At 33.2% G+C, this 23,506-nt stretch overlaps 5 protein-coding genes across 8 annotated transcripts; 3 read left to right on the top strand and 2 right to left on the bottom strand.

The window, feature by feature from the left end:
- Nucleotides 1–1,495: 1,495 nt before the first annotated feature.
- LOC145940777 (uncharacterized) lies at nucleotides 1,496–2,626 on the bottom strand. Its single transcript, XM_083046309.1, has 3 exons — nucleotides 2,490–2,626; nucleotides 2,199–2,328; nucleotides 1,496–2,082 (listed from the first exon to the last, which is right to left on the bottom strand). The coding sequence occupies exons 1-3, from the start codon at nucleotides 2,496–2,498 to the stop codon at nucleotides 1,778–1,780; spliced, it is 444 nt and encodes a 147-aa protein (XP_082902435.1). The 5' UTR covers nucleotides 2,499–2,626; the 3' UTR covers nucleotides 1,496–1,777.
- Nucleotides 2,602–4,706, top strand: LOC145940776 (52 kDa repressor of the inhibitor of the protein kinase-like). 4 transcript variants are annotated; one of them, XM_083046304.1, is made up of 6 exons: nucleotides 2,602–2,709; nucleotides 2,871–3,069; nucleotides 3,246–3,499; nucleotides 3,686–3,757; nucleotides 3,851–4,117; nucleotides 4,526–4,706. In XM_083046304.1, exons 2-6 carry the CDS (start codon nucleotides 2,966–2,968, stop codon nucleotides 4,534–4,536), a joined length of 708 nt encoding a protein of 235 aa, XP_082902430.1. In that variant the 5' UTR covers nucleotides 2,602–2,709; nucleotides 2,871–2,965; the 3' UTR covers nucleotides 4,537–4,706. The 4 variants fall into 4 exon arrangements, with proteins under 4 accessions (XP_082902430.1, XP_082902433.1, XP_082902432.1 ...); XM_083046305.1 differs by lacking the exon at nucleotides 2,602–2,709 and having other exon boundaries at nucleotides 2,978–3,069; XM_083046307.1 differs by lacking the exons at nucleotides 2,602–2,709; nucleotides 4,526–4,706 and having other exon boundaries at nucleotides 2,834–3,069; nucleotides 3,957–4,015.
- Nucleotides 4,707–5,143: 437 nt separating this feature from the next.
- Nucleotides 5,144–9,053, top strand: Atac2 (Ada2a-containing complex component 2). The gene is made up of 7 exons (XM_083047125.1): nucleotides 5,144–5,264; nucleotides 5,461–5,883; nucleotides 6,052–6,200; nucleotides 6,276–6,497; nucleotides 6,567–6,878; nucleotides 7,085–7,603; nucleotides 8,452–9,053. The coding sequence occupies exons 1-7, from the start codon at nucleotides 5,248–5,250 to the stop codon at nucleotides 8,805–8,807; spliced, it is 1,998 nt and encodes a 665-aa protein (XP_082903251.1). The 5' UTR covers nucleotides 5,144–5,247; the 3' UTR covers nucleotides 8,808–9,053.
- Nucleotides 8,859–15,558, top strand: LOC145941190 (dnaJ protein homolog 1). Its single transcript, XM_083047126.1, has 3 exons — nucleotides 8,859–8,996; nucleotides 9,951–10,307; nucleotides 13,466–15,558. Exon 3 carries the CDS (start codon nucleotides 13,494–13,496, stop codon nucleotides 14,547–14,549), a length of 1,056 nt encoding a protein of 351 aa, XP_082903252.1. The 5' UTR covers nucleotides 8,859–8,996; nucleotides 9,951–10,307; nucleotides 13,466–13,493; the 3' UTR covers nucleotides 14,550–15,558.
- Nucleotides 15,495–21,883, bottom strand: Stl (ADAMTS metallopeptidase stall). Its single transcript, XM_083047124.1, has 6 exons — nucleotides 21,481–21,883; nucleotides 19,965–20,177; nucleotides 19,141–19,874; nucleotides 17,596–17,966; nucleotides 15,679–17,484; nucleotides 15,495–15,601 (listed from the first exon to the last, which is right to left on the bottom strand). The coding sequence occupies exons 1-5, from the start codon at nucleotides 21,601–21,603 to the stop codon at nucleotides 16,685–16,687; spliced, it is 2,241 nt and encodes a 746-aa protein (XP_082903250.1). The 5' UTR covers nucleotides 21,604–21,883; the 3' UTR covers nucleotides 15,495–15,601; nucleotides 15,679–16,684.
- Between the last annotated feature and the right edge of the window lie 1,623 nt (nucleotides 21,884–23,506).

Genomic DNA, 23,506 nt, shown 5'->3' with positions numbered 1-23,506 from the left:
TTAAAATAGGATATCTTTTTTATTTAATATATGTAAATAATAGAGATTAAAGTAACAAAATTAATAAAGTTATTAAAAGAGTAAAAAAAATTGGATTTTTTTTCATAATCAACTGACAAGGAAACCTTATCGTAAACCCGAAAATTCTAATTTTGATGAAACATATTAAGGGATAAATAGATGAATTTAGAATTTTTTAGAATTTTTTTGCTTTTTTCGATATATTTCGAAAAGTATTCGAGATATCAAACAATGTTTTATACAAAAGTTTTATGATTAGAACACCTCATCCTCTATATATATATTTAATCGCATTAATAAAATTTTGACAAAAATTGTGTATTCAAAGATTTAAAAAAATTGTTTTTAAAAATTATTCAAGATTTTATTAATATTTAAATAGAGATATTTTTATTCCAAAATTTGTGTACAAAATATTTTTGATATCTCGAATACTTTTCGAGAAAAGCAAAAAGCCATGCACTCATCTACATTTCAGGGTTTTCACTCTTTAGAATCATTTTTACCTCAATTAAAAATATCTAAATTCATCTATTTATCCCCCCCCCCTTCGTGTGTAAAGTTTCATCAAAATCAGAATTTTCGAGTTCGCGAGATTGTCTTGTAAAGATGCCTTTTCATGCTGACGCTCGACGCACAGTATACTTACATACAGTAGGGACAGTCTTTTGTTCTCAAATCAGCCGCGCAGATTTGCTTGCGCATCGTAAGCGACCATTTTTATAAGTCATGCCAATCCCGTTCAACATAAAGAACCCAATAACTCCATTACTGTGATTACATTTATAATAAAGTATAATCTGTAAAACTACAATACTATCATTTTGATTTCGCGTTTTATGCAATATTTAATTTTTATTCAGAAAAAATGACTATAAAATAATATATCGAAAATATTTCGCGCAAAATTGTTTTAATAGTAATGGGTACAACAAAAATATTGATACGGTGCTGCAACCTAAAGACATGGCGGACTGCTGAAAGGTCAGCTGAAAAAGATCAAAGGCACAGTATAACGCTGGGTCCACAATAGGTGATTTAAGTCCTAAGCCTTAAGAAATTGATCAATCGCAGTCAAGTATGAGGAGAAAACTCGACTGTGATTGGTCAATTTCTTAAGGCTTAGGGCTTAAGGGTGCCGTCCCATGGACGTCGGAATAATCGGAAAACGGAATCGGAAAGGTGGAATGGTGGGGAACTAACCAATCGGAATTATTCCGTTCCGATTTTTCACAGCTGGGTTCCCCATGGTGATTATTTTTCGGAACAGTGTGTGCGTGAACTTACCGGATAGTACAATAGGTTATGTGCGTTTTCAACTTCTGCAAAAGTGTTATACAAAATCTAATATTTGAAAATCTGAATAGTCAAGACAATCTGTTCCTTGTCACAAAAGAAGAAGTAAAATCTTATATTATACCTGGGTAATTAATATAATAAAATAATGAATGTAGTAAATAATATTAGTACATAGTATTTTATAACAAGTATATTTTATAATAGCAGTAATTTATATTAAAAATAATATATTACATTTTGTTTATAGGTTTATTTGATAATAAAAATTAAAAAATGAAAGCAAAAACAGCTCGATTACTTCTTACAAAAATGATAGTGAAGTGGCAAAGTACTCCACAGTTATTTTGGCAACAAGAATTTCAAAGAAGACAGCTGCTGAAAGCTTTCACTATTTATAAAATAATGAAAAAGAGAGAAAAGCAGCAGAACCAACGACGATTTTGGGTACGTCAAATTTTTAACGAAGAACGAAGGCGCTTGCAGGGAGCAAGTGATAATTTAATAAGAGAAATGCAGTATATTGAATCATAAATTTACCTCCTATACAATTACTGACTTCTTGCCATAGATCTTTTTTCTTTAGTTTAGTTCTTTCTTGAAGTGGTATACGATGATCATACAAGGCTGGTCGTTGTTGAACTATACTTATCAACTCTTCATCTATGTCTTGTGTTTCTAAAGTATTATTTTCATTCTCTGTTACATCCTCTGTTACATTATCTGTTATACTTTCACAAGCTAATGTCTCCGTTATATTTTTATCTAAACAATAAGAATGGAAATTTACTATTGAGCATAACGAAAAAAATTTTTGTGTGCTAATATACTATATATAATTACAATTACTATACTACAATATTATGTACAATTTTTCATACTTATCATAATAACTTTTCCAGCCTCATCAACATTTAGAACATGACATGCTTCGTCGTAATTAGCAAAACAGGAATGTTGGTAAAGAACATCCATTTTCAACACCCATCCGCAGTAGCCACATTTTGTTTTCTAATAATAATAAATAAATGACATCATACAAATAAATAAAGTAATTGAATTTTAACTACTATAAGCATATTGTATAAATGTTAGAAATGTATGACTCTATTATTAAATTAAAATTATAATCTAACATAACTCAGCATACATATCATAATTACAATACTTACAAACGACATCACATTCCCCTTTTTTAATCAAAATATATAAAACAGCAACTTTATCACAATACTCTCTCTTAAGTGACAGATATTTATGAACACTTTTGCAGAAGTTGAAAACGTACATAACCTACTATCCGGTAAGTTCACGCACACACTGGTCTGTTCCGAAAAATAATCACCATGGGGAACCCAGCTGTGAAAAATCGGAACGGAATAATTCCGATTGGTTAGTTCCCCACCATTCCACCTTTCCGATTCCGTTTTCCGATTATTCCGACGTCCATGGGACGGCACCCTAAATCATCTATTGTGGACCCACTGTAACTACATACAGTAGTGACAGTGCTAGAAAATCAGCGAGTAAATTTTCTTTTACGCATGCGTTAGCTGTAAGGCTAAGAACATGGCGGACTGTCATGGCGATATCACAATATTGTGGCGGTATACTGTGATATAAGGAGATATGAAAATTAAATTAAAAAATGAATTCAAAGGGTGGAAATTCTTGTGCGTTTACTATGTGTTCAAATATTGCTGGACGAACGAAAAATATAAGCTTTTTTCGATTTCTTAAGAATATTGAAAGGTAAAGTTATGCTAAAATAAATCACAAAATATGTATACAATTATCATATTAATATTTGCTTTTAAATAATTAATTGTAATTATTTATTCTTTAGTATATTCTTTGTATGAGAGATATGAAACTTTTCACTTCTTTAATAACATGAATAAGTATGAATAAGAAGTCAAATTTTTTAGAAGTAAGCTTTGGATAGAAGCTTGTGGACGTCAGGATCTAATGAAGAAAACATCTGAGGAACTGCATAAAAACTACCGTGCCTGTGCTTTACATTTTTCACAAAAAATGTTTTTAAATGACCTACAAAACAGGCTTCAATCAAATGCTGTTCCAATAAGAGAGCATAATATACAAGAAAGGCAAGAAGATACTACTCCATGCAATATAACGCCTAATCAATGTAATTATCAAGAACAATTAGAATTACCATTAGGTAAGTTATTGATGAAAGTTATCAATATCTTTTTTATTGTGTGCTATTTTCTCTTTCCCTCCTGTTCTCTCCACTTATACATATACATATACATATATTTTCTTCATTTTTTATATGTATAGTTCATTCCAATTGTTATCATTTATAGTGTAAAAGTAATATTATGTGTTTTAATTTATTTTAAAGAATCAGACATTCTTCTGTTGGATCATCTTGAAGCTAACACATCAAATTATGTACCAAATATAGAAGAAAGAGGTAAATTTTATTAGAGGAAGAATTTTACTCATATTATGAACCTACATATAATTTTATATTTCTTTAGAAATGAAAAATTATCTATTTTTACAGAGAGTAAAGAGACACAAACAGATTCAACTCTGTCAAGAAATTCACCTAAGAAAAAATTAATAAAATGTAAGAAAAGAATTGCATTGCTACAAAATAAAATTTACAGATTACAGAAGAAAATAAATACGAATAAAATAAATACGAAGAATAAGATTGAGACTCAAGAGTGCATGGAACAATACTTAAATTCAACAGATCACTTTCTGCCAGCACCTCTTGCAGAATTTGTTAAAACTCAAGTTCGTCTACATCAGCAAAAGAAAAAAGGTAGAAAATATACTGTAGAATTTAAAGAATTTTGTTTGGGTATATATTTTAACAATGCAAAATGTTATGAATTGTTGAGCAAAACATTTTACTTACCAACTAAACGTACCTTACTACGCATGATAACTAATTTAAAAATTTTACCAGGCATGCATGATTTTTTATTTGATGCGTTGCGAAACAAAATAAATACATTTGAAAATTCCTCCAATAAATATTGCATTTTGTGTGTTGATGAAGCTTCGTTAAAAGCAAATTTATTTTATAATATTAGTAATGTGTTTATTGAATTTCATTTCTTACTTTTTTCTGTACTTTTTAATTTTTCCTTGTTTGTGGGGTTTAATTGGTATCAATTACTAACACTATTTGCAACAGCCTATATTTTAATATTATTTAATATTTCAGAATTGCACTGAAATATCTTGGCATCTCCAAAGATATTTCATCGTTCACAAAAACAAAACTGCTGCTACACAATGAGATCAATTTGTAATATATGATTTTGGATTCCTGATGAATCTTCATTTTATATATGTGTATATATATATGATAATAATGAAAAAATAATAATTGTTATTTATTTCAATGTTTTCTGATCTCAAAATATTTTCTATATTATCAATAAATTGCTAACTTTCAACAATCACGTTTTATATACTGTTTTATAATTTTATTAATACATTTTTAAAATATACTAACATTAAAAACAGAAAATAATTTGCATTATTATCTTTATCTCATTAAAAAAGACTTTGCGTAAGACGTTATCGCGATTCTTAATGTTCAAATGAAGCGCCCGTAAGGCTTACAACATGGCTGACCGTCACGTGATCGACTCACGGCTACATCAAAGGAGCCGACAGCTACTGTCACTACTGTATGTAGTTATACTATGGCTACATCAAAGGAGTCGACAGCTACTGTCACTACTGGGTTGCGTTCGGAAACGTCACCCGAGTGCATTCCCTCTCTTTCTATATCACTACTCTCTCAGTGATATAGAAAGAGAGGGAATGCACTCGGGTGACGTTTCTGAACGCAGCCCTATAGACCCGTTTCCGAGCGCTCTTTGATGTGAACCGGTTCAATTGAATGGTTCGCGAACCATCTGCCGATCTCTATGTCACATGGATTCTCTCTGTTGGTCTGTTTAAATTGAAATCTTACATTAAAATTGGATTCAGGATCTTTCAGTCTCCACTAAATAGAATTTCAGAGATTGTGAATCTTCGTTTTGTGATTTATCGGTCTAATTTCGATTAATTTCCGCCCAATTTCGAATGAGAAGATAACGAAAAATAGAGGTTAGGTGGAGTCGTTCGATTCGTTCCTTTTTTAAGTGAGCAAAGCAAGATGTCAAGAGCTGTCAACGAAACGAATGACGAAAAAGAACTGAGCGAGGCTGAGGAAAGTACGGAAAATTGCAACAACTGTGGAAAAGCATGCGATCCTTACAATAAACCGTCATTACGTTGTAACGGCGGATGTGATAAGAGGATACACATAGAATGTTTAGAGAGAGGCAGCGTCCCGGCGTCTTTCGTAGGAGACGTTTTCTTCGAACTTAATTGCGCCTCTTGCAATCCATTGGGCGAGGAAACGGTTGTACGCGACAGAATGCCATGGCTCAGTGCTGTCATTTTGACCCTTTACAATCTCCGTGAAAGATCAAGCGGCATCAGTAAAAGGGGATATTTTCATTGGAAGTCCGATATCAGTACTTTTGTGGACAGAAACTGGGATTATTTATTCCAGAAGACTGTGTAAGTATTCCGCATCATTGTATCAGTTTATATTATTTGTATCTTCCATATGTTTTGTGTGTGCAATTTAATATTTTAATAAATAATACATTTAATTTAATATTTAAAAAATAATATTAATATAATTTTATTTATTTTAATAATATTTTAATTTAATATTTTACTTAGGAAAAGAAAGAAGAATTGGGTCGGCACTATATCTGGTACATTATCCCATCACAGTGGAAGTTTTTTCAAGTCTGGTACCAACGAATTAGGGGAGTCTGGATGGTGGAAATTATTGGACAATGATCCGCCTGAAATTTTAATCGCTAGAAGTAATATAACTGAAATCATAGTATATATACGATTTATGGAGAGCGTTGATAACAATGTAATCTTTATTTTCACAGATAACAAAATATTAATTGATAGAAAGAAACAAACGAGTTCGAAACTATCTTCCAAATCGTTGAACAGTCCTGTGCCGTCGGATTCCAGCATCTCTGTAGGAGAGGATAGCAACTGTAGCGGGGAATTATTCAAAAACAAAGGCTCATCGATATATTCCCATGCATACGTTCAACCTACGGAAACACTGTCTGATTTTCTACTCGAAGAGGACGAGCCGAATGGTATATGATAGATGAATGAAATGCACAAATGCCGGGTGATATTTTTTTTAAGAGAATTATCTTTTGTAGACATGGATATCGAGGATGACATAATGTTAAACAATGAGAACGAGATGCCGTCCATCTCCGATTTAATACGCGATTGTCAATACGAAAACAACAATTTTCACTTGGCACAGCTGATGGATGACTGCGACTGGTTGTATAATACGAGTTCCTCATCGCCAAAATATACTGGTGATGAAGCTAAAACGATAGAAGAAGACGAATACGACGAAGATAGTAACGATAGTCCCGTCTCCATACGAGAGCCTCCAGTTTCCTTGTTTAAAGAAGCAAAGCGCCGTCCACAACCTTGGTCTAAGTCGTTCGCTGTTCTTAGTAATTATTTTTTTATCAAATTGCGTATATGTGGCGTAAAATCTATATTTATAATTAAATAAAGAGAAAAAAGATAGCAAAAGTTAGCGCAGTAATTAATTACTGCGCTGGCTCCTGCCTTTTATTCCTCTATTTAATTATCATTACAAAAGCCTTATATAATTAATTTAGTATTTTAATCTATAGTTATATCTTGTACATTCCAGACGATAAAATACCGCGCATGACTTATCAGGAAGAGGTGTACTTATTGCAAAGAATCAATAAGACCGATCTCTCGACGGCTCCGGCCGCTGTTAAAAGATTGCATAGAAAATTAGCGGTGCGAAAGATAAAAAGGGAATACCAGCTTCCTTTGTTAGACATTGATCGTTTTGGATCTAAGCCTACAATTGCGATATTGAAAGATAACGGACGAGTGTTGGATCGATTTTTCAACGATGATCTGGGATGCGTTTTTGAACAAAGATTGCAGGGTTACAATCAGCCTACATCTGTACACAGTCCGTACACAAATAGACTTTTGAAGCCGTTTATAAGGCGAGATACCTCTTGTCGACCGCTGTGGTTGAGGATCATGGAAGAACTGCTCGCGAAAACAAATAGAAATAATCCACAATGGAAACCGCCGCCAAGAGCTTCCATCGATTATTCTTACATCAGACCACAACACATCCCTGCGATCAACAGTCTTTGTAGTCAATTTTTTTGGCCCGATATAGATTGTAAGTAGATATTTACTTGTCTACGTCGTCGTATACAGGATGCAAAAAACTTGGGACTTCAGAATGTCTCGAAAAATATCAATTTTATAAAAATTTCTTTTTTACTTTATACTTTAAGGCTCTTGGCTCCTCGCCGACCATGTTGGAATTGTGACGTCAGATGCGAGAAAGCACACGCTGAAAATTCTTAGATGCTATTTCGAAATAAAAAGATATTTCGATGAAACAGCACTTAAGATGGCTTTAGCACACTCTTAAAATACCTCGAAAACTATCTTTTTCCCTTTATAATCAATTAACAGCTGTAAAATGACTGTAATATGAGGCCCAGTCCGTCTAGTCTTTGCACATGCGCAGTCATTCCGCATGACACAAGTCTGATATCACGATTATTTTACGGTTGTTGATTGACTGTCAAGGAAAAGAATAGTTTTAGAGGTATTATAAGTGTGCTAAAGCCATCTGAAGTAGTGTTTCATTGAAATATCTTTTAAAAATGGCATCTAAGAATTTTCAGCATGTGTTTTCTCGCCTCTGACATCACAATCTAACATGGCCGCGGCGAGGACTCAGGAGTCTAAAATACAAAGTATCTCGTAAATTATTTTTGTCCATCCTATCCTTATAATATTTTATGCCAAATATTACAAGGAATCAATTTATGTAAAAAATTTAGGGTGGTTCCATTACAAAATTCAAGATGACCTTATATATTAAAATACATCTTTTCAAATCCTACAACTTTTTTCTGACATTTTTTTTTTATAAAATCTTTTTTTCGAGATATTTCAGAATCCTGATTTTCTTTATACATCTATATATAGCTAAAGTATTATATTTTGTTTCAGTGACCGAGTGTTTGCAATATCCAGATTTCACGTGCGTCGTGTTGTACAAAAAGTTGGTCATAGGTTTCGCGATATTAGTACCTTACGTAAGCTACAACGAGTCTTATATCTCGTTCATCCTGACGCGTCCAGAGTGGCAAAAATCGGGCATCGGCACATTCATGTTGTATCATCTGATACAGACCTGTATGGGACAGGATGTCACGCTACACGTGTCGGTCACTAATCCTGCCTTAATACTATACCAGAAGTTTGGTTTCAAAGTGGAAGAGTTTATTCAAGATTTTTATGACAAATATATGCCGCCGAATTCACGAGAGTGCAGACACGCTCTGTTCTTACGTTTAAGCAGATAATTGAATAAAATCTTGTTAATTAGACTTTGATGAGACTCTTAATGTGCGAAATACATATTTAAATTTCGACGAGCGAGAAAGAGCCAGAAATGCTGATGGTGATATGTCGATTTCAAAAATGAAAAATTAATTTTCATTGAAACTCAGCCGTACACAAGGCATAAATTTTCATCGATACGATATACCAAGGTAATTTAATAAATCTCAATACGAGATTTTATTTTTAATAAATCTTTCTGACTAAAATCTTGTTAATTCACAAAAATTCCTTTCACACATATTTATAAAATACACTTTTTTATATTATTTGATTCGTTTTTGATATTCTCCCTCTCTTTATATTGGCGAAAATAAATCCTTATATAGAATACAGAAAATATTAAGAATAGAAATTAATAAAATGACGTAATATTAAATATATTAAATATAACTCATTCAATCATGATCGATCATGACAAAATACACTAGTTGAAAAAAAAAAAAATATTCTCAAGAGAAAATTTAAAACAAAATTAATTTTAAATATCTAAAATGTATTTTCTATTTTTTGTAGAGACTATTGTGTAACATTTGAAAAATTAAAATAAATACATTTAGCGTCATTATAATAAACGCTATTCTTTAAAAATTATATATTTCTGATGTCATTCTAATATAGCGATAAAAAAAGATCTGCAACAGTTTTAAATTCTTTGTAAATTAATAAGACAAACCCACACACACCAGCATCTATTTCTTTTTTTCCTCTTTAATATAAGTAAAAATTCCCATTACATAATTGAAATGTGATTGATAATAAAAGTGTTGCTCTAGGATTAGAGATTTCCTTGTATTGTACTTATTGTTAGCAATATTTAAGTCCATATCGTTTAAATTTCTAAGCTAAATATAAATATTTTTTATATTATATTTAATATAATATAATATAAATATAATATTTTATATTTTATAATATAAATATATTTTTATATAAATATTTATATTTATGTAAATTAAATATTTTGGTTACATTATGATTGCACGACACAATTATATTTATATATTTAAATTATTCTTTTTCATTATATGCGTAATATTCAATTTCTATTTATATAAAAAAAAAATCCTATTCCTAATATTTAATATTTTCTCTGTTGTGTGCAGGAACCTAAATCGTAAAAAGGAGGAAAGGAGAAGATGGCAGATTTGAAATTGGCGCCAAACATGTCGGCCGTTTGACGTCATCGACTACGTCGCGCTGCGGAACTGGCGTCGATTCATTCTCGAAAGTTCCGGAAGCTGCTAGATGGAAAGTTTATATATATAAGGACTGCGGGGTTACGCGACAGTTTAGTACGTGACCCAGTGGTATCGAGTGTCCTTTGGAGAGAGAGAGATCGGAATCAGTTTCGTGTGAATGCTCTTTGTCAAGTTTCGCGAGGACACGTAGCTTTTGTACTCCAATCGTGTCCACACGTGAAACGTGCTCGAGGAATAATACTGTCGCGAAATAATTATATAGTAAGTAGTAAAAGGGACACATTGAAAAGGAAGAGAAGATCCAATGTCGATCTGTTACTGCGACTCGTCGTAACCTTGCTTAGGTTTTATGAAATTTGGACGAAAGAGAAGGAAAAATGTCGCAATATTTTCTCTATGTTTTCGCGAAAATCTCTTCCCGTGTGTATGTGTGTGTATATATTATCGGTCCTGAAAAATATAACGAGACGACACGTACAGAGAGCTCTCTTAGTCGGGCGGGGTATTTATTTTTGCGTTGCAGCTCGAATCGTGAATCGCTCGAAACATTCGTCGTGTATTCGCGGTCATCATTGCCAGAAATAGATATATGTACGTGGGTGTATATTGAGGCTCCCTCGATGTGGTTCTCCACCTTTCGACGAAACTCGACGAAGAAAAAAAATGGCAGAAAATTCGACCGTAAATACGTCGCGTTCGCGGTGATTCTAGTACATTCCTATTATAAGCACACTTAGCCAAACGAATGCTTGCGTGTCCACGAACGCGAAAGCACATATCGTTTCGTCTCTTCTTTCTTCCTCTTCTTTCTTCCTCTTCTTTCTTCCTTTTCTTCAAATCGCTACCGATACCTTTTTGACATATCGAGTATGTTATCGCGTAGAAATGTAGTGACAATAAGATCAGTGCCGTAACTAGGCAGGGGCAACAGGGGCACAGGCCCAGGGCCCAGAACGAAGAGGGGGGCCTTGAAATGAAATTGAACAAAAAAATTGTTCAAATATAATATTTTCAAATTTTAAATTTTAAATTGGAGAAGAACGATTATCATCCAATCTTTCCATAATTTCGATTGAATATAGTATTGCTAAAGATATTAATTATGATGATATAATCAACGAATTTGCTGCAATAAAAGCCAGAAAAGTGCAATTAAAATAATTATTTTTGTTTATAAATATGAAATAAATATGAATGATCTTATATATATCTTATTTTATTTCTTGTATACACAAAAATTATTTATAAACAGTTGCTATATCGTTTTCGTTTTATTATTATTTTTCCCCCAAAATAATTAAGGGATTCAAAAATAAAACCTTGCCCAGGGCACATAAAAAACTAGTTACGGCACTGAATGAGATAATTAAACTCTTAATGTTAAAACATGACAAACATTGGTATTTAAAGACTGTATGACACATATATACATATACATACATACATATACATGAAAGCTATGTATTTTGATAAATAAATTACACTAGTTTTACAGCCAAAAGTTATTTTAAACTAGACAAAGTGTTTCTTATAGATTTTTGGGTGCTGAAAACGATGCTGCAAACCAAATTTCACTAGTACGTCAGATTTCCAAAATAATTAAGGTTTAATGTGCAAAAAGTGGCTTTTTTACGATATTTGAGATTTTTTTATAAAAAAGATTAACGTTATCTAGAAAATCTGATCAAATATCATAAATGTATTGTTTATCCCCCATAAAATCCATTTTTTTTATTTCAATATCTTACTTTTTAGCCATATTATGAAAGATTAAAGCTGGGAATTACTTACTTTTCATATGGAGATGCTCCTAAGGAAAAAAGGTTTTTAGAAAAAATTATTTTTTTCAAAATTGATTTTACCATTATTTGTCCCCCTTTAAATCATACAATTTTTGTTCTGCAATATTTTTTTCCAAAATGCATTTGTTTCGAAAAATTCAAGGTAGACAATTAAAATGAGACCCTATATATAAATATACATTTAATGAAATCTATTACGATAAGTTACACTGTATATGTGTATTGATAGCCCCTAAATTACAAATTATAAATATAATTATATGACTTCATCATTATAAGCAGGAATATTTGCTATCTCAGCAAAATTCTGTATTTAAATCCTTTCTAACATGACTAAAAAGTAAGATATCGAAATAAAAAAAAATGCACTTTATAGGGGATGAACAATACATTCATGACATCTGATCAGAATTTCCAGATAATATTAACCTTTTTCACAAATAAACCTCAAATATCGCAAAAAAGCTATTTTTTGCATATTATACTTCAATTATTTCGGAAATCTGACTGGTGAGCTGGTGAAAATTTCCTTGCAACATTGTTTTCAGCATCCAAAAATCTATAAGAAACATCTTGTCTGGTTCAAAATAATGAAAAAAAATTTTTTTTTTGTAAACCAGTGTTATCAACGTAAAAAATTTATAATTTATTAATGGGAATGAAAAAATTTCAAAAACTTTGTTATTAACTAGAAATTTTAATTAAAGGTCTCTTCCTATTTGTGTTGTCCAATATTTCTTCTTTTATGAATAGTTTTTAAAAAGATAATTTAAAAAAATATATTCGTCTAAGGTGATGCTGGAGTGTACTCTGTTTTACCGACGAAATGTTAATTTTTATAACTTGTGTTTATTTTTTATTGCTTTTATGTACTGAGAACTTTATAGCGCATCTGTACCAATATCGGGGAACCAATTTCTTGCTCTTTTTTATGTTATTATTTCGGTTTTGCACATGTTTTACATAAATCAAATTTTTTGTTTTTTTTTAAGGCTAAACTTCTAAACTCAATTTTAAAGGTTTCCTGTTATTCTTTCACATGCTCTCCTTGCCTTCCTGAGTTTATTTTGTATTTGCAAACTGTATAACTTTAATAAAAAATAAATATTTGTATGAACTGACAGCTTGTTGGTGAATTTTCAAAATTTTTTCTTTTTTTTAATCAAAGATGACCACCCATGCCTTTATTAACATATGTACTTTAATCCCTGAAAAGGATTTTTAATTTTATAAAAGCAATAAAAGATAAATAAAATTACAAATTAAATTTCGTCGGTAAAACAGAGTCAACTCCAGCATCACCTTAATGTCTTAATATTAAAGCGATTAATGACTATTCCATTTTATATATTATTATTTTTTATTATTACATACAATTCCAATATCAATTCTTTCCTTCAAAATGCAAAAAGGAGATATATTCTAATAAACTAAAAAATATATATACACTAGAAAAATTAAGAAAAAAAATAAAAGTATGAAAAATAGAGATTGTATATAAAATTATATATAATTATATGAAATTATATAAAATACAATTTTTAATTATATAAAATTTTTAAAATAATATAAAATTATACATAATTGTATAATAAAAAACGTTCAATTTTGTTTCAGGAATCATCAGAAACGAAATAGAAGGAAAATGGGGAAGGATTACTACAAAATACTTGGCATAGCCAAAGGAGCGAGCGACGAGGAAATAAAGAAGGCTTATAGAAAGTTGGCCTTACGATATCATCCCGATAAGAACAGGAGTCCCGGTGCCGAGGAGAAGTTCAAGGAAATAGCCGAGGCATACGAGGTGCTGTCGGACGCGAAGAAGAGGGAGGTCTACGACAAATTCGGCGAGGAAGGTCTCAAGGGAGGCGCTTCCGCTGGCGGAGGCGGAGGAGGTGCCACGTCGTATACCTTCCACGGCGATCCCAGGGCGACCTTCGCTCAGTTCTTTGGCTCGGCCAGTCCGTTTCACAATCTGTTCGAATTCGCTGGCAACCGCGGAGGGGGCCCCTTCTACGAGGACGACATGGACATCGATATGGATCCTTTCGGACTTGGCGGGATGGGGCCGCCACGACAAGGTGGCGCCTTTAGATCGCACTCGTTTAACTTTGCGAGCCCGAACACCGGCAAGGCTGCAGGCAAGGATCGCGCTCAAGATCCGGCCATCGAGCACGACCTGTACATCAGCCTGGAGGAGATTCTACGCGGTTGCACGAAGAAGATGAAGATATGCAGACGGGCCATACAACCGGACGGTAGCACTAAGAAGGAGGACAAGCTCCTGACGATCAACGTGAAGCCAGGCTGGAAAGCCGGTACCAAGATCACTTTTCAGAAGGAGGGCGATCAATCGCCGAGGAGGGAACCGGCGGATATCGTTTTTATCATTAGAGACAAGCCGCATTCGTTATTCAGGAGAGAAGGCAGTGACATTAGGTATTCGTGTAAATTGAGCCTGAAGCAAGCTCTATGCGGTACCATCGTCGAAGTTCCTACACTGACCGGCGAGAAGATACCTTTGAATCTGACGAGAGAGATCATCAAGCCGAATACGGTCAAGAGGTTCCAGGGCCACGGTCTACCTTTCCCCAAGGAACCGTCGCGAAAGGGTGACTTGCTCGTGTCGTTTGATATTAAGTTCCCGGAAAATCTGACGCAAAGTGCTAAAGATATATTGTACGACACGCTACCCAATTGAGCTTGAACATAAAATTATGATTAAGAAAAAAAAAAACAGTACGATGTAAGGAAATATCAGCAATTGGACATTTCTAATCGTCCCGATCGACGAGATTATGATATATATATATATACATATATATACATATATACGTCTCGTGTGCGTTCTAGTACATAGAGACCTGGAGTATCCAGTGACGATGACGACAACAAATACGACAGAACGATCGAGAGCGATTAAATGTATATCTGCTCGTAGAGGCCAAATTAAAAGTAAATATGTTTTATTTTCTCTTCGACGTCAATGTTGGACAAGTTCGAAATGAAATTTCGATGAATTGGTGTCCCTATATCTATTGCAGCCTCTACGCGCGTAACGATAGCCCAATTGATCGACTAAAGACGATTATATATATATATTAAATTATAGAATTATATAGAGAGGACTTATTATTAATATTATTATTATTGTCGCTGATATATTTGTGTGATCGTCGCGTCTGGATCTTTGTTTCCTCTATTATACGTATGTGTGCATGGGTGTATATGTGAGGGATGCATGTGTAAGGTTGTAAGGCAATGTAAAAGAACACTGCAATGTCAGAAACTTTTGCGTTTCATTCAATCAAGGTTCGTGTACTCGCAGCAAATAATAGAGGGGCTTACAGACACAATGACGATACGAGGATACGAGACAAGTCTATATGTACACCTACATACATATATAGTGATACGAAAGCATATAAGTCCAATCAAAAACGAAGAGTAAAATAATGAGAGACAAAAGTTTTTGAATATTGCGCGACGGGTGATCTTGTACATATACATTGTTTCATTTTCTTTTGTTCGTACATACACTTTGTTTATAATAGAGGAAAAAAATTGTTTTGTTTATATTAAGTATTAAGGCGAATTATAATTAAGGTCCGATCGCTTAACTGATCGTCCCGTTATGTAACGTGCTCCTAAGTTTAACAGTTTATTAATTATTTGTATACAAATTAATATGAGAATCATTAAGAGTTATATATACGTATTTTTCTTTATTGCCTTCAATTCTCCATTTCGCTCCTAAGAAAAGGTAAAGGTTCTTAAATTTTCTTCCTTTCGGATACTACTTGGTATAATAGAGCGAGTCTACTCATTACCTTATGTGGGGTAACACAGATCGGGATTGAACCCACAATCTACCAATTATCAGGTGACTGTTCTATCTACTGAGCTATCCGGCTTCCCCCGTTTCGCTCCTATATAAATACGAATATATAACACTCGGGACAGTCTTAAAATAGATGAAGTGGGGGAGGAAAGGGATGACGTCATCACTCCCCTCCTACTCTTCCGAGTCACTTTCTCATCCCATATGGAATCGAGAGAGCACGACATTCTACCCATTCTACGTATATACGCATATTCCCCTCCCCAAAAACATGTCAAGTAATAACTATTGATTTGTTTCTTCCCTTTTTTTCTCACCGTTATTAATAAGCAATTTTGACCGTCTGTCAAAGGAACCTTGCAAATCCGAAAATTCTAATTTTTGATGAAATTTTACACACATGTAGGGGAGAGGAATACATAGATGAATTTCAGAATTTTCGGGTTCACGAAGCGAGTGGAACGCGCTAATCAAATCCCCAAGGAAGAAAAAAGGGAAAAGAAAGAGAAGATTTTATCCCTGGGCTCCTCGCCGACCATGGAATTGTGATGTCAGAGGCGAGAAAACACACGCTAAAAATTCTTACATGCCATTTCGAAATAAAAAGATATTTCGATGAAATAGCACTTCAGATGGCTTTAGCACACTCTTAAAATATCTCGAAAACTATCCTTTTCCCTTTATAATCAATCAATAGCTGTAAAATGACCGTAATATGAGGCCTAGTACTAGAACGTCCATCTAGTCTTTGCACATGCCGCGTAGTCATTCCGCATGACAAAGTCCCTGATATCACGATCATTTTATGGTTGTTGATTGACTGTCAAGGGAAAAGATAATAGTTTTCGAGGTATTTTAAAAGTGTCCTAAAGCCATCTGAAGTAGTAGTGTTTCATCGAAGTATCTTTTTATTTAAAAAATATGCGTGTATATATTATTTTCTCTCCTCTGACATGATGACAATCTAACGTGGCCGCGGCGAGGACTCAGGAGCCTTAAGAAGCAATGGAAAAACTCGTTTCAGATGCGGGTAATTCGATGTAATCCTTGTCGATCCATTCATCTTCGCCAGGCGGAGAAGAAGTGCCACGTGACACGGAAGTCAACAAAGGCAAACCATCCGGGCCCGATGTCTTGAGATACTTGACGAGTCGGTCGATCGATCCTAACCGATTTCCTGCATTTTGTGGTCCCAATTCCTCCTCATATCGATAATCCGTTCTCGGTCTCGATTTTTTACCGAATACAAAGTGTTCCGGCAGACAGTGATGTTGACGGCAAAAGTAATCTCGGTCCCCCTCGGCGTGGCACCACGTGCCATCGGGTAGATAGGGGTCGAGGCCGAGATCGTTCAGTTCCACGCGCGGTGCGTAATAAGCAGCGATGTCCCTTCGTCGGCAAAATATCGCGCAAGCCATCCACGGTACGTCAGCTTCATGATCCGCCTGCAAACCCTTCGCCGAGCCGTCCAATTCCAGCAGCCTCTCGCTGAAGAGGGCGCACTTCAGCGTGGCAAACTCGACGGTCGTTCTGCGTTTCTTTCGGCAAAGTTTCTCGTCGTTGCACAAGAGTACGTCATAGTACGATCCTTTGCAACTTGTCGCCGGTTTATGATGATCCCGATTTTCGCAAAATCGTCGTCTAACTCGAGCTCCTTTGGACCGTTCTAGACAACCACTGTTGCAAGAATCTTCCTTCCACTCGCTCCAGCTACCCTTTTCGCTGTTAAACGACTGTTCGAGAACGGGCACGCATTCTCCGCCGTGACATTCCCTACCGGGTGCGCAATGAGTCCCTGGAAAAGGAAAAAAAATAAAGAAAACGAGTTAGTTTTACTGAACGTGCGGATGAGTCATATATATATATCTTTGCTATATCCAGCGCGGAAGAAATTAAAATGCTTAACCATCTAGAGCTGGTCCCGCGAAGTAATATCCGCTCCTGCGAGGTGTCTCGCATTGGAGGGACTGACAAGATTGATACAACGTGACGACATTCGCGTCCTTGTCGCGTAGGAGTAACTCGCATTGCCTCTTGGCCGTCCATTCTCTTCCGGGTAGGTCACGATAACGCGAATAATGGTCGTGCGCAGACGCGTCCGAGGTGTTTCGTGACTCGGGCCAATCTAGGAGACAGGGCTTCGTTTGCGAGAGCGTCTCGGCTATCTTGCGGCTACAGTCGGACCATACTATCTCACCTCGAACACCTCTACTGGGAGACATTATGTATCCGTCCTTCGGGCACGCGTTGCCGCTCGAGTCGTGATGCATTCCTAAACTTTCAAATATGGATCAGGTCATCTCTCGTTTCCGGGAGGTGGATATCTTTAAGAAAAAAAGTCCATATACAGGGTGTAACTGAAAAAACTTATATGGAGCACATCATTGGATTCTGTGGCCAATTTGGAAACGATTTTTCCTCAGCGAAAATGTCGAAGGAAGTCTTTTTTACATGTTCCCAATTTTTGTCATCTTGTACGTATATCTTTGTAACTATAAGCTTTAAATTAAAATTCTATTAAAATAAACTCTATACCTGAAATTAACTGAAGAATGTAGTTTTGTTAATATTTTCACTTTACAAAGTTTAGTTTGTGTGTGTATGTGTGTGTGAGAAGCTCTTCTTTTTCAATCATTGATAACTTGAAAATTAGTAGTGCTTCGACATTTTCACTGAGGAAAAATCGTTTCCAAATTAGCCAGATAATTTGATGCTGTACTCCGTATATGTTTGTTCAGTTACACTCTGTATAATTATAAATAAAAATATATATATAATATGTATATGTATATATAAAATATAAAGTATCTTCTATTTCTTCTTAAAAACAACTATATATATATGTGTGTTTTTTTACAACAATTTTGATTCCTCTCCTTATTTTGCGCATAAAAGTATTGAGATAAGATCATCAAAAAATGAATTTTTACGAGATATTTTATAAAATTATATTACATTAAAGTATAAAATATTTTGTAAACTATTTATTATACTTTTTGGCTATCCTGTTCTCATAACTTTTTATGCCAAATATTGCAAGGAATCGATTTATATATAAAAACTTAAGGTGGAATCGTTTTTAATGGCCAAAAATGACTAAAAATTTTTTAATCTTTTCATCTATTTATCCCTCTGCATGTGTATAAATTTAAGTTTCATCAAAATCAGAATTTTCGGGTTCGTGAGATTTCCTTTTGTCTTGTCAGTGGCGGAGTAGCTGTTTTTATTGACAAAGGAAGATTCTAGAATCGGGATGATGAGTGATCCTCTTCACAAGTTCCCTTATGAATCACTCTTCGTCCCATATCATATATTTTGTATTCTGCTCGTTCACATATATTCATATCCCTACATTAATTATTTATATTTGATTATGCACGCATGAAATTCCTTTTTCCCGGGTTTTCTATATATAATTCGCCTATCGTTCAAGAATAACTCAATAACTTACTTATGGCCAATTTCGTGAGCGGCGATGAAAACCGACGTAAAGCCCGCGGACGGATATGGCTTTCCGAGCTGATCGGTGACTCCCAATTCCGCTATCACACAAGAATAGAGCGGAATGCAAAGACCAGCGACGGTGGCTAATCCCATGGTGGCCCGGTTCCTCTTCCCGTCCTCGAGAGCGTAAAGATCCAATCCGGTTACGTAGAGACCCATGTCCCAATGACGCGGATCATCATCCTCGGCGGGATTCCGCGCGTTCGCGTAATGGCAAAACGAATCCAACAAACCGCCTCGTTCGCCGCCAAAGTGCGGCAAATCGAAGGGCTGCCTCTCAATAACGTCCAGGCGTATCAACGAGATGTCGATCGAGACTCCGAGACTCGGATGATGGTACAACGCTTGGATGCCGTTCACATACGCTAGCAACATGTCGCGAATTTTCTCGTCGTCCTCATCCAGAAAGGGCGAGAACAGACGATATGCCGCCTCGTCGAAGAAGACGGCCAGCTCCAACGTCAATCGCTCATCTTTCGCGACTCTGACTCGCTTCGGATGAGTCTCTTGCAGACTTGGAATTCGGAGACTTGGTGATCGTTTAACTACATGAGGTTCGCCGACAGAGTCGGCTTTTTCCTTAATATAACGATCGTCATCGACAAGCAAGGGCGAAGACTCGAAGCCGTTTCGTAATGGTGTAATCTCCAACGTAACGTTCTCTAGAAAGATGAGCCCATGCTACTTTCAACAGAGAGAGATACATTTTTAATACTTATATTACTTAGAGAGGGATACATTTTTTTAAATATACTAATAAAATATACCGACCAATCCATGCCCTTGGCAAAAACTTATGGCCGCGGAGCCGATATCATCTTCGTGAAGATAATAGCAAGATTTTGGTGCATTCAATTGCGACAACTCTTCGATGATGCCTTTAGTATTATGTTTCCACATTTGAAACTCGGACGATACAATTTTATCATTTCTACGTAGGCTCAGCTGGATCAATTGCCCGAATACTTCAAAAGTTAACGGAATCTGCACAAATATATTTAATATACATTTTTTTCAATGATTATACCGGATAACCTGTTAATGGCAGATTCCTGGGATCATTTGGAGACAATTTTTCTTCAGCGAAAATATCGAGAGAAGTCATCATTTTTTGCATGTTCCCAATTTTTGCCATCATGTATCTTTATTAATTTTGTAAAACTAACAATATAAGCCTTAAATTAAAATTCGATTATTAAAGTAAACCTGAAATTAACTGAAGAATTTTTGTGTTAAATATTTTAATTTCCAAACAAAACTTAGTTCGCGAAAAACTTTATTTTCAATCGCTTATAATTCAAAAATTATTGGTGCCTCGACATTTTTACTGAAGAAAAATCGTCTCCAAATGATCCGGTCTGAGACACCCTGTATATATATATATATATATATATATATATATATATATATATATATATATATATATACACACATATATATTGTATATTAAATTATTAGATTATTTATTAAATTAGAAGAATTTTTATTTCGCATAGTTTTTCTTAGAAAAAGCGAAATTTTAATAAGAAGTGAGAAAAAATTGCCTCTTAATGTAAATAAAATAATAACTTTTATAAAATAATAAGAAAAATAATTGAAAAATAATTAGAAAAATAATTTTTGTAAAAAAAAGTAAAATTTGAAAAAGTGAGAAAAAATTATGAATATAAATATATATAAATTTATAAAATAAGAAAAATAATTGAAAAATAATTAGAAAAATAAAAAGTTAAAAAAAGTAAAATTTTAAGAAATCAGAAAAAATTGTTTTATATATGAATTTTTATAAATTTATATTTGAGACAATTTTTTCTTTACTTCTAGAAATTTCACTTTTTTTTAAGAAAAACGATGCAAAAATTATTCTTCTAAAATCATCTTCTAAAATAATAAGAAAAATATAATTGAAAATAATTATAGAATAATAATTTTCGCAAAGTAAAAGTAAAATTTGAAAAAATGACAAAAATATTGCCTCATATATAAATAAATATATTATTGCAATTTTTTCTCACTTTTATATAAATTTTGCTCACTTTATATTATATATGTATAAGCCAATTTTTATTTATTTTAATTTTTGTTCTTTGTTGAAAATTATTTTAAAATTATTTTTTCAATTTTATTTTTTTTTAATTTTATGAATATATATTTTATATATAATTATATATATTTATATGTTTAATTATTACATATATACTCGTATATATATATGGATTTTGAGAATTTTGAAAAATAAAAATTACTTAATTATCACATAATATAAGAATAAATCTATAATACGTACCTCCGATGCACCTTTATTCGAGTCCCATATCGGTAGCAGTATCACTTCGATGTCTCGCGTATTATAGGCGTATACCTCGTTTAATAAAACCACTAACATCAATTTTAACACGGAGAACAGCATCCTCCTTTACTGTGTACTACTTCAAGTTCAAGAGTGTAGTTGAAAGATTATAATATTCAATGGCTCTTTATATATTTTTGAATGCATATACACACATATTGTATGTGCATTATATAACCCGCATATATACTTTTATCATTTCAGAAATTCACGTACAAAATTTATGCTGGCACCTGTATTCAAAATAAATATCCGCGATCATTGACATTTCTATATTATGCTATTGTGTATATACAGAGGGTGTTTCTTAAACATATGTCAAAAATTCAAAGGGTAATTCCTTGGGTCATTTTATGAAAAATTTATACCTTTGATGATTTTTCGAACATCGCTTCGTTTCGAAGATACAGAGCGATAAAAATTTACAAGAAATACAATATTTTTATTATATTTTTATTTTTATTAATATAATATTTTTATTCTGGCATCATTGTGGTAACAATAAAGAAGTTCTTTGAACACTATACATTATAATAACTTTTACAAGTATTAATTATTTTCTTATAAATTATCGCCTTGTATTTTTTCAAAACGAAGTGATTTTCAAAAAATCATCAGAGATATAAATTTTCATAAAATGACCCAAGAAATCACCCCTTAAATTTTTGACATATGTTTAAGAAACACCTTGTATATATATATAGGGTGTTTCTAAATAAGTGCGAAAAATTTTAGGAGATAATTCTTTATCGAAAATTAAGGGGGGGCCCCCCGTTTCATATAAACATATACTCGTATATCCCTCTTTGAGGAGTTACACTCTTTCAAAGGGAAAGGTAAAAATTAGATTTTTATTTTTTTTCTTGAAAAGTATTAATTTTACGAAAAAAATAAAAAGTAGGAGGAATTATAAGCTTTAATTCTAACGCATATTTTTAGATGATCGCATTCCGATCCGTTAAAAAATTCTATAAAAAAATAAAATATAAAATTGAATAAAGGTTGTTAGTTTCATCCTCTTATAACGCTACGAGAAGATTAAGAAAATATTAATAAACATCCTTTATACTAGTGAAAAATATCTACCAAATTTTATTTCTTTAATTTGTCCAAAAAATTGAGAAAAAAATTGAAAACCTAATTTTCACCTCTCCCTCTGGAGGAATGTAACTCCTCAGGGAGGGATATAGGAGTATATTTATATGAACCCCCCTCCCCCCCCTTAAATTTCGACAAAGAATCATCTCCTAAAATTTTTCGCACTTAATTTTTTTATATAAAAAATTAAGGTAATTCTATTTTAAAATATTAGATTGACCTTAAAGTGTCCTTGAAAAATGACCTTAGTTATTAAAATTCAAGATTATCAACTTTTCCCCTCTTGAAACCTTTTAACTTTTATATGAAATATTTTCTTGTTACAGAGCCATAGTAATATTTCAGTAATATTCGACTATATTAATTAAAATAAAACACTCTGTATATGTATATCTAAAAACCTTTATATAGGGTTTATGTCTATCGGCGAACAAGTTTTTCGATCGTGTAGATTTTTTTCACATACCGCTATGCACTTTCAAGCGATCTTTATCTAACTGTCTTTGTTAGACATATTTGTATTTTTATATCTTTTATTTTTTGTTGTTTTATTATTATTTTATTATTTCTTATCAGCGTTTTTTTGTAATGTGTTCTTCTTGCTCTCTAATGTAAATGCTTTGTAATTATGTATTTATCTCGTTTGTACTAGAGGGAGTATTCCCGTTTAAATAAATAAATAAATATTGATTTTGAACAGTAATTATATAAAATTTGTGATTTTATCTGTGTGGTGTAATTTTCGATTTAATTTTTAATGAAAAACTAATTTATCGTTGATCGTTTAATTGACAATTTGATTTTTTTTTAAATTTACAATTAATCTCCAAAATTTGTCATTTTATTGTACATATCGATGAACCGT

Source organism: Prenolepis imparis, unplaced genomic scaffold (assembly GCF_030444845.1).
Source record: "Prenolepis imparis isolate NDT839.2.m4 unplaced genomic scaffold, iyPreImpa1.0 SCAF_9, whole genome shotgun sequence".
NCBI lineage: Eukaryota > Metazoa > Arthropoda > Insecta > Hymenoptera > Formicidae > Prenolepis > Prenolepis imparis.
This window is presented reverse-complemented; position numbering and strand designations above follow the sequence as displayed.

What these genes read in the sequence shown, in the direction of transcription:
- LOC145940776 (XM_083046304.1), top strand. Translation starts at nt 2,966, where the DNA reads ATGAATTCAAAGGGTGGAAATTCTTGTGCGTTTACTATGTGTTCAAAT. An exon ending in TTTCTTAAGAATATTGAAAG is followed by an intron (nt 3,070 to 3,245) that starts GTAAAGTTATGC and finishes CAAATTTTTTAG; the next exon opens with AAGTAAGCTTTGGATAGAAG. An exon ending in ACAATTAGAATTACCATTAG is followed by an intron (nt 3,500 to 3,685) that starts GTAAGTTATTGA and finishes TTTATTTTAAAG; the next exon opens with AATCAGACATTCTTCTGTTG.
- LOC145941190 (XM_083047126.1), top strand. Translation starts at nt 13,494, where the DNA reads ATGGGGAAGGATTACTACAAAATACTTGGCATAGCCAAAGGAGCGAGC.
- Atac2 (XM_083047125.1), top strand. An exon ending in TATTTATTCCAGAAGACTGT is followed by an intron (nt 5,884 to 6,051) that starts GTAAGTATTCCG and finishes TATTTTACTTAG; the next exon opens with GAAAAGAAAGAAGAATTGGG. An exon ending in CGAAGAGGACGAGCCGAATG is followed by an intron (nt 6,498 to 6,566) that starts GTATATGATAGA and finishes TATCTTTTGTAG; the next exon opens with ACATGGATATCGAGGATGAC.
- LOC145940777 (XM_083046309.1), bottom strand. An exon ending in TGGAAAAGTTATTATGATAA is followed by an intron (nt 2,083 to 2,198) that starts GTATGAAAAATT and finishes CTTATTGTTTAG; the next exon opens with ATAAAAATATAACGGAGACA.
- Stl (XM_083047124.1), bottom strand. Translation starts at nt 21,603, where the DNA reads ATGCTGTTCTCCGTGTTAAAATTGATGTTAGTGGTTTTATTAAACGAG. An exon ending in TTTGCCAAGGGCATGGATTG is followed by an intron (nt 19,875 to 19,964) that starts GTCGGTATATTT and finishes TGTTGAAAGTAG; the next exon opens with CATGGGCTCATCTTTCTAGA. An exon ending in CGCGGGACCAGCTCTAGATG is followed by an intron (nt 17,485 to 17,595) that starts GTTAAGCATTTT and finishes TTCCTTTTCCAG; the next exon opens with GGACTCATTGCGCACCCGGT.